The sequence below is a fragment of the Amblyomma maculatum genome, chromosome 3 (genome assembly GCF_055883805.1).
Source record: "Amblyomma maculatum isolate TAMU_Amacu chromosome 3, ASM5588380v1, whole genome shotgun sequence".
NCBI classification, from domain to species: Eukaryota; Metazoa; Arthropoda; class Arachnida; order Ixodida; family Ixodidae; genus Amblyomma; species Amblyomma maculatum.
The window spans coordinates 38,915,527-38,928,911 of record NC_139346.1 but is presented as its reverse complement, the minus strand read 5'-3'; the positions used below and the strand labels follow the sequence as shown (position 1 = coordinate 38,928,911).

At 45.7% G+C, this 13,385-nt stretch overlaps 1 protein-coding gene across 1 annotated transcript in view; it reads right to left on the bottom strand.

Moving 5' to 3' along the window:
- The window catches only part of Hip1 (Huntingtin interacting protein 1), a 138,312-nt gene that overhangs the window by 77,372 nt on the left and 47,555 nt on the right, over positions 1 to 13,385 (bottom strand). The window contains exon 13 of the mRNA XM_084597457.1: positions 10,795 to 10,960. Within this exon, the coding sequence (XP_084453583.1) occupies positions 10,795 to 10,960 (166 nt within the window). The remainder of the gene's footprint in view (positions 1 to 10,794; positions 10,961 to 13,385) is intronic.

Here is a 13,385-nt window from a genome sequence, read left to right as displayed (position 1 = left end):
CGCAACTACTGCACGCCTGCACGCGTAACAGAAAGTCACATGGGCGGGTTGGGGATGGTTACTGCGATAGGGCTGCCAACGATATTGAAGCGGCCAACGATGTTGAAGCGGCCAACGATATTGAAGCGGCCAACGATATTGAAGCAGCCAACGATATTGAAGCAGCCAACGATTCCCGGGCTGCCTATTGACATGGACATCACCACGACGAACAGCGTTCGTTGCATGGAGGAAGGAAAAAACTGAGGAGAGACCGTGACGTCACTTTTCGTGACGCCAGCCCGCGACTGGAAAATGCTGTGGAGTCACCTACACATGGGGCAGCTTTTCCCCTGGCACTCCTCTATATGCCCTTCCCCGTCTGAGCGCTCCTCCGCAGCCACCCAACGCCGACAGCCATGCTGCCCCATAGCAACGCTGACGCTGTTGCTATTTGCCCCATACCTAGGCTAACAAATAGCACGTGACTTCCGGCACGTTTTTCGTAATGCATCTGGGATACATGGGGCCTCTCCTCAGTTTTTTTCCTTCCTCCATGGTTCATTGGAACATGTTCAAAATAACCGCGCACACTTTCTTTAAACTACTTTCTAGTACACTATAACTGTATAACCAGCAGTCAGCACGTTCATAACGCTTTTTGGAAAGGTGAAAAGATTTTGCGTCGTAGAGCGGCATTAGCCGAACTGCAACGAAAAGTGCGTTTAACAAGTAAGCACTTCACAAACCAGTACGCTTTAAGCGGTCAACCAATACATGGGTTTCAATAGCAGCTCGGTTGGGGAATGTTCACAGCTACGTTTTGACCGCAACTACTTGGTAAGCGAGTGCATATTAACGAGGTTTCACTGTATTTAGTCGCCACGAGCCTCTGAAATTTGCCAATTTAGCGAAAAATAGCCACCAGTGGCAACTCTGAACAATGACAATGAGACGCGGATGCCGCGGAGACGCCTCTCAAAATGGTGACTACGAGTATAACCCATGATAATATATCGATCATTATGCGAGGAAAAAAAAATTTATATTTTTGATGCCCAATGTTGGGGGAGCAAGCATTATGCGAGTGTGAGCTTTATGCGAGTAAATACGGTACTTGTCAGTGAATTGCAACTGTTATACAGTACTGCCGTGAACCATTCAAATGTTTATTCTTTTTCGGCAGCCGCTAACATCCGGCCTTATCATTCTGATTCAAATGCATGGATCAATTCTGTACTCTTTACTTGTTCATGTTTGTTGTTGCAAGACGCAGCTTTATCCATTCTTTTGTTGCAGCAGATGATACGAGATGCATCTCGAAAGATTCCATGCACGTATGCTTCTACAATGTTCCAGGGTATGCTTGTCACCGTTCATGGTTTTATCTAGATCTTTCTTCGACGCCTTTAAATTCAGTGCCGACGAATGAAACTGCATTCTTTGATCGACGACCAGCGAGCACGTTTGCTGTTATCGCCGCCGAAGAATCGCTTAGTTCTTTTACCGACACAAGTCAGCCCAATAAAGAGTTTCGTGTTGTGTTGTGTTGTGTTGGGTTTTTTGGCGCATAAGCAACTAAGGCTATCATGCGCCACGAGCAAGGTGAAAGTTTTGTTTTGCAAGAAATGGGAAAATGAGTGTGTTAAAAACTTATTTGTTTAAAAAATCTCCTTTTAAAAACTTGGGTTGTTTTAGATCCAATGGCGCTTAAGCTGCCAACACCATGATGTGCCTAGCACAAGGTTTCAGTTTCTCTTAGTGACGTATGTTTCATTTTTTCCTACAGTTTGTGTAAAACATTTGCTTCCCTTATGAAACTAAAAACACAAGATAAATCAACAAGTCCATCATCATCTAAAATCAGTTTAGGGTGAAAAGGAATGTATTCTTTGTAAAATTTTGCAAAAAATTTTTTTCTTATCCTTTCAAGACTTGCGCATGTGAATAAAATGTGGTTAATAGTTAGTTCCTCTACGCATTTTTCGCATCGTGGTTTCTCTTCTTTTTTCAACAAAAAATTGTGTGTCAGGTGCGTGTGTCCAATGCGGAGACGGCATAGGATCACTTCTATAAAACGCTCCTTATGCCGGCACGACATCCATTCTCCCAAAATGGGCTCTACTAAGTGTAGTTTATTTCCCACTTCACTGTCCCAGGCAGACTGCCATTTTTCTTTTAATTTGAGATGTACAAGTTTCGTACAGTCTTTGTAAGGTATGCTTATACTCTATTTGCTTGTCGCGGGCTTCAGCAGCACATGTGTCTGCTCTGTCATTGCCTTTAATGCCCACGTGACTCGGAACCCAGCAGAATTTTACGTTGTATCCTCGAGCTATGGTTGTTGTTATATTGTGTATTATGTTTCCGAGTAAAGGAGCAGCTGCATTTCTGGAATTTAGAGCTGTGAGAACACTTAGAGAGTCTGTAAATATAATGCTGTTTATGACATTCTCTTTTAATATTTTCTCTACGGCAACAGAAATGGCATAGGATTCAGCAGTGAAAATAGACGCACAGTGTGGAAGTCTTATGATTTCCACAGAATCTCCTTGCACAACTGCACTTCCAGTGTACACAGCAGTTTTAGATCCATCGGTATAAAAGTCTGTGAAGTTTTTGTACTTTTCCTGCAAGTTTAGGAATTCCTGAATAATGTGCTCTTGTGGGGTTTTGGTTTTTGGAAACTGTGTGAGAGTGAGGTCACAGATTTCAGGAAGACTGTACCATGGAGGTAGAGGGCTGTTGTTTTGTGCGACATCAGGCAAGGTGTCCAGGATCTGCAGCTCACTGCACATGCCTTCGAATCGCATGATCAGTGGTCTTGTTGCTTTGGGTTTATTTGTGAAAATTAATCGAGAGGGGCAAGTTGTGACAACTGGATAGCAGAGGTGCTTTTCCTGTGACCTTATTCTTAGAATGTAAGCACATGTGATGGCTATTCGTCTGTCTTCCAGTGAAGGCTCATTTGTTTCTACATACAGGCTGCTTATAGGGGATGTTCTGTATGCACCGCATGCAAGGCGCAGACCTAAGTTATGTACAGGGTCCAGTTTTTTTAGATATGAAGGCCTAGCTGAACCGTACACTATACTCCCATAGTCCACGCGGGAGCGTACAACAGAACGGTATACATGTAAAAGACATGCCCTGTCGGAACCCCAATGTTTCCGCGAAAGAACTTTCAGTATGTTAAGAGATTTTGAGGCTTTCTTTTTTAGTGTGCTTATGTGAGGTAGAAATGTGAGTTTTTTATCGAAAGTAATGCCTAGGAATTTGTGCTCTTCTTTTAATGGTAATTCGGTTCTATTTAAGTGCAAGACAGGGTTGTTCTGAATACCCCGTTTGAGTGAAAACATAACTGCCACCGTCTTTTGGGGGGAAAACTGAAACCCATTTTTGTCGGCCCATGCCACTAGTTTATTTATTGTTATTTGTATTTGTCTCTCACACGTTGATATATTGAAAGAGGTGTAGGCTATCTGGAGGTCATCTACGTAGAGTGAACACATAATGGAATTTGGGATTTCATTGGTAATGGAATTGATTTTTACAACAAAAAGCGTTGTGCTTAGAATGCACCCCTGAGGTACCCCATTCTCCTGAATGAAGCTTCTTGACAAGGTGGTACCGAGGCGCACTTGGAATGAACGATGTGAAAGAAAGTCTTTTAAAACACTGAGCATTCGACCACGGATGCCCAAAGCTGCTAGATCACGTAGGATGCCGAATCTCCAAGTTGTATCATATGCCTTTTCTAGATCGAAGAAAACAGCGAGACAATGCTGTCTATGTATAAACGCCTCGCGGACAGTGTTTTCGAGGCGTACTAGGTGGTCCGTAGTTGAGCATCCTTTCTTAAAACCGCACTGATGAAAATTAAGAAGTTTACTTGATTCTAAAATAAAGGTTAATCTAGTGTTTAAAATACTTTCAAAAGATTTTGCTAAACAACTAGTTAGGGCTATAGGCCTGTAACTCCCAGGAGAGGTCGGCGGCTTGCCGGGTTTTAGGAACGGCACAATTATGGCTCTTTTCCAAGTCTCCGGTATTTTAGCTAGTACCCAGATTTTGTTAAAAAACTTTAGAAGCGCTTCTACAGATGCTTCTGATAGATGGGCGAGCATCTCATAATGAATCTCATCAGGACCAGGTGCAGTTTTTTTACCGCAAGCGAGAACATCTTTCAGTTCTTGCAGCGTAATCAACCTATTGTAAGGTGTGTTCGTGCTGCCCCTTGTAGGAAGCCTATATTTTTCAATCCTGTCCTTGTACTTTAAGAATGTTTTTGTATAGTGTGCAGAACTCGAAATTTTGTGGAAATGCACACCTAATATATTAGCTTGTTCTTCAATGCTTGTCTGTGTATTAGGAGCTGTGAGGATTGGAATTGTGAATGGGGAGAAGCTGCCATTTAGTTTATGAATTTGTTCCCACATTTTTTTTGATGTTGTGGAGCTGTTTATAGATGTGACATACTTCTGCCATAATTTTTTTTCGGCATTACAACAAATATATCGAGCTTTGGCTCTTGCTTTTTTAAAAACTGTCAGATTTTCATATGTTGGGTATCTCGGAAAAATACCCCAGGCTTTATTTTGTTCTTTTTTGGCTTCTTTACAGTCCTGTGTCCACCAGACTTTGCGGTTTTGGTGCACTACTCCTGTGGATTGGGGAATAGATAGACGTGCTGCCGCAAGAATGCATGCTGTAAATATTTCATTCATTTTGTCTATATCAATTTTCTCTGAATATATTTCATTTAGACTGGCTTCTTGCCTGAACAAAGACCAGTCAGCTAAATGCAGTTTCCACCGCCTGGGTTTTGTCGGGATGACTGATGGGGAGGATGATAAGCTGATCATGACAGGAAGATGGTCGCTTCCGTACGGATTATTTAAAACTTCTAATTTAAAATCGGTAAAAATAGAAGGTGAACTAAAAGACAGATCTAAACTACTCGCTTTGCCTGTGGCTGGGGAGTAGTATGTTGGATTGCCAGAGTTTAGGAGACACACGTTGCTGCATAAAATAAAATCTTCTATAAGCTGACCACGAGTATCTGTTTGCTCGCTGCCCCAAAGACAGGAATGAGCATTAAAATCACCAACTAAAAGATACGGCTCGGGAAGCTGTTGTAAAAGGTCTTCTAAATCATCTAGTGTTATCTTGATGTGTGGTTGGAGGTATACTGAACATACTGTGATGGTTTTATGTGTTAATAATGTGGCTGCTACCGCTTCAAGCCTGGTATTAAGAGTCAGCTCCTGAGCAGCGATTCCAGTTTTCACGACGATGGCTACACCACCCGAGAGTCTGCTGGACAGCTCCCGGTCCCGGCGGATGATTTTGTAATTTTTAAGGAAATTTTTGTTCTGAGGACCTAAGTTGGTTTCCTGGAGACACAAAGCCAATGGGGAGAATGTAGCCAGGATTTCCTTTATGTCGCTGTAATTATTTAGTAGTCCTCTACAATTCCAATGTATTATACACGCCATCTTATTTTATGAAAAATGTGAAAAACTAGCTTAGGTTTTTTTTGGCCCAACGACTCGGGGCCTGTCTTTTCTTTGACGGTCTAAGCTGTGCCGTCGTCCGTCTGACGTCGAAGGCACAGCCCTACTGGGGCTCGTGTCCATTGCCTCCTCTTCAGAGGCAGCGGAGGAGCGCGCCCCAGACAAGTGTTCATTCGTGTTAGGCCTCGCCTCATGAGGAGAGACCTTCAGGCTTGTCAACCCGGAGGGCTGCATAGCCTTCTTTTGAGATGGAGGTGGGGGAGCAGCATGAGCCACTTCCACCTGGGGTGCGGGTAGCCCTGCCCGAGGCTCACTCTGTGTGGCCTGGGCAGGTGATAAATGTTGGTGTGGCACCCCGCGCTGTTGTGCCATACCAGAATAACTTGGTTTTGCAGTGAACTGAAAAGCAGGAGTAGTGGCCAATTTTTGTCGCGCTTCTTTATATGACAAGTTTTCTTTTGTTTTGATAGTGATTACTTCTTTTTCAGTTTTCCACGTGGGGCAAGACCTTGAATAAGCAGGGTGTTCTCCTTCACAGTTAGCACACTGCAATGTGGTTTCGGTGCATTCATCAGTTGAGTGTTCTTTTGAAGCGCATTACGCACAAGTTCGGCGACCGCGACAACTCTGTGAGCCGTGGCCGAATTTCTGGCAGTTAAAGCATCGTCTAGGGTTCGGTATATAATGTCTTACACTTATCTTCAGGTAGCCTACTTCAATGGTGTCAGGGAGAGCACTGGAAGCAAATGTAAGGACAATGTGTTTTGTCGGGATTTCTTTGTTTTCTTTTCTTATCTTAATCCTCTGGACATTTACAACGTTCTGATCAGCAAGTCCTTCTAACAGTTCTTTTTCTGTCAAGTGTATGAAATCATTTTCTGAAATCACACCTCGGACAGTGTTCAGTGATCGATGAGCAGTGATCGAGACAGGTATGTCCCCGATAGACTCAATGTTGGACAGTTTCAAGTATTGCATGTAGTCTTTCAATTTAAGCAGTAGGTCTCCACTTGCCAGTTTTTTCACCTTGTAACCTGTACCTAGTGCACTTGTCAGTGATTTCTCAACTATGAATGGGGAGATAATTCTCGCTGATTTTTGCTCTTCTTCACTATGTATCACATAGTACTTTGGGAAAACTTCTTTGTTTTTTTTGGAAAAATTCATGGGTTACATCGTTCCGCCTTCTTTTGAGAGGGCGATCAGTTCCAGAAAGAGAAGCAGCCATAAAATGCGATATTTTTCGGCCAAAGTGGCAGCCACCCACCATGGAGCCCAACAAGGGGACGGGAAAGGAGCTTGTACAGAGTCCTGGCCACGTCAGCTGTACACTCTGACTATAACCAAATACGGCATAACGCAGGGTGGTTAGCCACACAAGGTTAACCCTCGCCGCCAGGAAAAAGGAAAAAGCGAGAAGGGAGGAGAAGACAGGAAAGTTCTGAGAAAGAGGATAGGAAAGTGAAAGATGGAGGGGAGGATAGGAAAAGGCGACTGCCGATTTCCCCCGGGTGGGTCAGCCCGAAGGTGCCGTCTATGGGAAGCGTGGGCCAAAGTGGTGTGTTGCCTCCACCGAGGGGCCTTTAGGGTCCAAACACTCGGCATTGGCTCAACCACCAGGATCCCCTTTTCCCCAGACACGACGATGCCACGCACGGCTAAGCGTGGGTGCTCGGGGTCCGTGGTGTCGCACAAAACACACAAACACCTGCTTTAAGGGGGGACACGGGTCTTGAGGACCAAAAAATCGCGAAAAAATCACTTTTTAGAAAATGTGATTTGCGAAATCAGTAGCTCTTCATCTACCTATCTGCTAAGTTTTTCATCTCTAGGGTCGGTATTTTAGTCACAATGCCAATTTATATAATCGATGTCGCCTAAATTTGGGCCGAAAACGACCCCTGAAACAACCATTTTCCGCGAGGCGTAGCTCCCATTTTGTGCACGGCACCGTAGCCATCTTGGTCTCATTCGAAAGAGCCGCCTTTCGTCTTCAAATTGCCGCCTCTGCTGTTTACATTCGCCCATTGGTCGCATAAAAAATAGCAAAAAAGAAAACGTGGCATTTGCAATCCCATTGGCTTTCGGGGTGCACGTGACGATAAGGCGTCCCCGCATTGGTGGAGCTGGCTGACGGCGTCTGCTCGGCGCGCCCGAGCCGCGGGGAAACGGCGGAGACGTGACGCCGGCCGCGCTTGGTTCCGAACCGCGAGGTGCGTTCATGGCAAGAATTTGTGAAAAAAGTGAAAAAAATAGTTGAATAATCATCTCAAGTGATGCCCTGCCCCGGCTGTGCGCGCTCAGGCCGACGGAAATCGTGCGCCGAACGATCGTGTGTACGAGCCTGAAGTAGGCCTAGCGTGTTCCCCAGCACGGGGGACTGCTACTGCCAGCGGTCGCACCCGCCGCGACAGTGATAACGCAGGCCGCAGATGAGCAGGAAGATAAGCTCAAAACAGGCGAAGCTTGAACTCGCGCCAACTCCAGCAACGAAGCGGTAGACGGATTGTGTTCGTAACGATGACGGCAGCGCGGCGGACAGTCCGCTTGGCGATGCGGAGTTCACGATCGTCAGATCTAAACAGTTTGCCGAGATTGGCGAAGCGTAAAACATACGGCGGCGATATTGGCATTTAAAAAAGTGAACGGGGATAAGGAATCGCCGTCAAACTTATTCTCCAATGCGTAAACTGCGGGACACGTAGTCTTCGTAGAGCTCGCCGCGCGTTTGCGCCGATCGGACCTCGTTCATAGTCCTTAGGGAATTCACTTGCTTCCAGTGCAATGCAGAGCACTGGGAAGCAGCAAACAGCTCCAAATTACATTTCTTTTCCGCAATAAACGTTCCTCACCGCGGTCTTGATGCGAGGACGTAGCAAAACGACGTACGTAAAAAAAAAAAAAAAAAAAAAAAAAAAAAAAAAAAAAAAAAAACACGAAAAAGTGACAACTGAATGTGCTGCAACTGCAAATCAAAATGAAAGAGGCGACACTTGGACGTTGGAAAGCAAAGAGGCTACATTCCTGGGGGTTTATATTTTAAATTGTAAACGTGTGCATTGCACCAGTGAATGTCTGAGAGCAGAGAGGAAGCGTGCTTCCTCTGCAGCTTTTCAGACTGCAGCAAAACGAAAGCAGAAGGGCAAACCCAATGCAGATTACTGTCCAGGAGCCTTCTAGGCCACAGTGGCCTGCATTTCTACAGTTTTTGTTTGATTAAATTAGTGTTTGACATTGCAATTCGTTTTTTCCATTTTTCTCAAAATGAAAATTTTGCCTACCCTTCTATTTTGCGGGTGGCATTGTGGCTCTCCTACTCATTAGATTGTGATGATTTTTTTTTTTACTGGCTCGTGAGTGTTAAAGGAACACAATAAAGCTATTATACAAGGTCTCAACTGCATGAAAAATTTTTAAACATAAGAAGATGTAGAAAGGGGGTGGTTGCACTTGTGAAGCTGAAACTTAAAACTTCCATAACTTTGGCTTGTAGTAAGGCAGGAGCACAAAACTTGTTTTATTGTGTTCCTTAGACATTCAGGAACAGATCCATGTGCATTTTAGCAATTTCCCTTCAGTAGATATTTTTACAAGCTTCCCGCAAGTCTGGAACAGCAAAGTTGCTTTAACTACTCAGCAAATTTATGTAGAAGAAAACTAACAACATATTTGAAACCAGCACAAGAATTTACATAAACCCTGCAAATTTCATACTGACAGGACAAATATTAAGAAAATTTTGCTCAAGACCCATGTCCCCCCTTAACAGGTGCCCCCTGCGGGGCAATAAAGAGTTTCTTTAGTGCGCTCCCGGACTCTACATTTGTTCTCATCAGCGTTGTCACCACCTCGTGACATCTGGTGGAGGTGCTGCCCTTTGAGATCTGGCCTACTCATTCAAGCCAAGAGCACAGCCCTGTTCTTCTCACCCTGGGGGACCAGCCAACAGGCCACCGAACTAGCCGCCGACATCAAGGGCTCCAACCCGAATACGGTCTTCTGCCGGACCTCGTTCGACCCCGGAAGGCGTCAACTTTGGCAATGGCCCAGTCAGCAGCACTGGTTGTCTTCGTGCAGCCCCGGGATCCCCTCAACTTTCAAAGACTGCCCACTGAAGATGTTTGGATGGACCTTTTCGACCGTGTGGCAGAATTCAATGCCTGGAACGATGCTGCGAAACTCGGGCAAGTCTACTGTGCTCTTCAAGAACCTGCCCAAGTTTGGTTCGAAAATCATGAGACTTCTTTGAAGGATTGGGAGCCATTCAAAGCAGAGTTTCTGAAGGCATTTGCAAGTTCCGTCCGAAAAGGAAGAGCTCAAGCCCTCCTCCAATCCAGCATTCAGCTCCCAAATGAGCCTGTCCTGGCTTACGTTGAGGAGATGAAGCATCTCTTCGGCCGCGCAGATCCCGGCATGAAATAGGAAGCGAAGTTCGAATTATCCCTAGCAGAATCGACTCGCGTTCGAATTAACGGGCTTTTTATACACAGACATCTATGGAGTTTGGCCGAACCAAGTAGCGTAGTGCAAATTATCGAACAATTCAAGTTATTGAGGTTCGAATTAACAAGCTTTCACTGCATTGCTATGAAGGTATGTATGAAGTATGCGAGGCATACTTAAAACATTTAGTCATACAATTAATTTACTGCGTTATGTTTCCCAGAGATTACTGCAGATTTGAGCTATTAATTTGTGGAACTTAGTATTTCTGAGGGCAGAAAAAAAGGGTGCTTTACACCACTCCCCTGCTTTTGGTGCTACAGAGAGGCTTTAATAACAGGTAAATTGCTTTTAATTGTTCAGAAATAAGTCTTATTTGCTTGTTTTGACTGGGCAGTAATAACGCTCTTCTCAACAAATCCATCAACCTAACTCACCCCAGCTCACTGCTTTTTAGTTTTCATCAGTACACTGTGAGGGGCCAAAAACAGAAAATTTAGAGCTTTTGTTTAATTTAGCACTTTTCATCCTTTTACGTTACAGGGTTATAAGAAGAAAGTGAGAGATCAATATTTGAAATCCCCAAGATACAGTATGCCCCCATGCCTGGGCACACGAAAAATATACACTAACATTAAAATCCTCTGCTAGTGTTGAAGAGGTTCAATTTTAAGGCTGTGAAATGAAATATTGAGAAATGCCAGAGGTTACAGGCTACTGCTATAAGCCAGCAACAGTGGCCCCACTTGACAACAAGAGACTTGCATATTTGTTCGCTCGTTTCCAAAAGCAGGTTACTGAAACATGCCGCACACAAGACAGTGAGACTGGCTGGGTGGCATAAGCGGCTGCCCACCTTGTTGAGTTGTCGGATGGTGCGTTCGTGCTCGGCCACCTGTGCCTCGAGTGCCACCACATGGCGCTTGAGGTCGTCAATGTAGCGCTGGTCCTCCAGCTGCACCCGTTGCAGCTCCAGCCGCAGCTCAGAGTTCTCGCGGAGCAGCCGCGCTATCAGCCGGTCCCTGAGGAAAGAGGAGGACGTGAGGCGCGAGGTTAACAAATGGCGTACATTCCCCCACTCTGATTCCCTGCGAGCACCTACTTATCTTCTCAAGAGGCTTCTCCGTTCTGTAGGACGGCATTCGCTTTAGGAACTATATGCAGTCGAACCCGGATAATTCAACTCAGGGAATATCCCTTTGAAAGTCCCATGCAAAAGTATAGGAAAGCTGCTTCGTATATCGAACTCAATTTCACCAGTCGTTCGATATATCGAACTTCACATCATGCATTTGGACGGTGCACCTTCCCCAAAGACGATCGCATCACCCTCGGCCACTTGCCGCGCGACGTTTTCAAGCCACGCGTGAAAGGAATGAGAGAGCAGTTAGGCGACGGCTGGTCTAGGGCAGCGCCGCACCCTTTCCCTAAAGGCGCGCTCATCTGCGGTGATCGCTGCCACGCGCCAGCACGTGACGTTTGCGTGAAGGAACGAGAGGGAACCACTGCAGCTGTGGTGTTCGGGAGAGAGGAAAAACGCGATAGAGCGAAGCGAAAGGGTGTGCCCATTCTTCTGCTGAACTTTCTCTCCCCCCTTCCTGTCTCTTTCCCGGTCTTCAAGCGCAGGAGCACGCACTACGCATGCGCGGACAAGCCAGCTCAGCCCATGGCAGACGCTTTCTCCAGTGTGTGTTGTAAACGCTCTGTGCGCGGCGGTTGACGTGCGATGTGCGTCTCGTGTGGACGTGCTAAACATGCGTGAGCTACAAGGACTTTTTTTTTTTTTTTTTTGCGGGAACAGTTCATTCTTGCCGTCGTGCTGAACATGCGCCGCAGCGTAAGCTATGGCGGCTGCGGACGATAAGAAGCAGCAGGTTTTCTCTTTCTTTTTTTTTTCTTTTTGCGAGCGGTGTTCATTCTTACATCTATGAATGAACGAAAGCACACGGTCAGCTGCGATCATGACACAGACTTTTAGCAATGTTTGCTTCAAACGGCATTTGCAGCTATGTATCATGCTTTGCAATGATTTTGTGGCAGTGGACTACACCCGCCCCAAGCGCAGCGTGATGAATCTACCCAGGCTTGTGCAATCAAGCCATTATGGGCCCTCTGCCAAGTTTGCTCCCTGTCACCGTTATCACTTCGTAGCATCTTGGCGCGTTGCCACTAAATGAGCTGTGGATGCGATGGTCGAAACGGCGGGACGCGCCACCTAACGCTTTCTCCAGCGTGTGTTGTGAAACCTCCGCGCGTGGCGGCTGACGTGGCTATGGCGCCTGCGGAAGTTAAGAAGCGGCAGATCTAGCAGTAAGCATGGCGTAACGTAAGATATGGCGTTACGAAGCGGCATTTTTGGTTTTTTTTTGCGGAAGTCATTTATTCTTGCAGGTATGAATCAACAAAAGCACGTGGTCAGCTGCGATCATGACACCGGCTTTTAGCATTTTTCACTTCAAACAGCATTTGCAGCTACTGTATCACGCTTTCCAGTAATTTTGTGGCAGCGGACTACGCCCGCCCCAAGCGCGGCGTGATAAATCGAACCAGGTTTGTGCAATCAAACCATCACGGGCAGTCTGCCAAGTTCGCTCCCCACCGCAGCAGGAGCTATCAAAAGGTAAACACGCCGCGATGTGACGACCGAAACGGAGTGTGACATGCAAGCGAAAATGCTAGCGATCTGCCGCGGCGACAGACACAGAAACCTTGTTTTGAGCTGCCGCGGTGGCTCGAACGGCAGAGGAACGCAGTTCCAACAAGTTGGAAATTTTTTGCTCTGTCGCTGCCGTTCGTCGCCAAGATCGCTTAATCGCTTGCATGTGAATGAGCTGGCTTTAACGGTTTATTTTTTTTCTAAATTCTCGAGTGCAAAAGTGGAGGGTGGGTTCATTATGAGAGTGAGTTGATTACGCGACAAGTACGGTATCATTTGTTCGCATTGTAAGTGCCGTCCCAAGCCGATTTCTGTATATAGAATTATCGATATATCGAACTATTTCGCGGTCCCCTTCGAGTTCGATATATCCGGGTTCGACTGTACCAACTTGTCCACTATGCTATGTTGATACACTGAAATTGCGGCCCACACGACCGACAGCACGTATGAAAAATAGAAACATTTTTACCTTGGCAAGAAGGGTCTCAGGGAATTACATTTCTCTCCCAGAAAAGATGTCGCTGATCATTGCTTGCTTGCAGTTTGTAAGCAACAACTGCCCGAATTTTTCGTGCATTCTACATGAGTGTTCTGGTAAACTGTTGCAGCAGGTTATGGGCAACCATAAATTGTTCCGGTGTTGGCATGCGGTACCGCTGCAGACGCTGGGTCGACAAACAGTCTTTCTATTGATGGCAAAATCTCGTGAATTAAAACCAATATATAACTCTCGCTTTGCACAAAGCAGTTCGGCAAAAGCGGGATGTAGTTACTGCACAATGTTACCG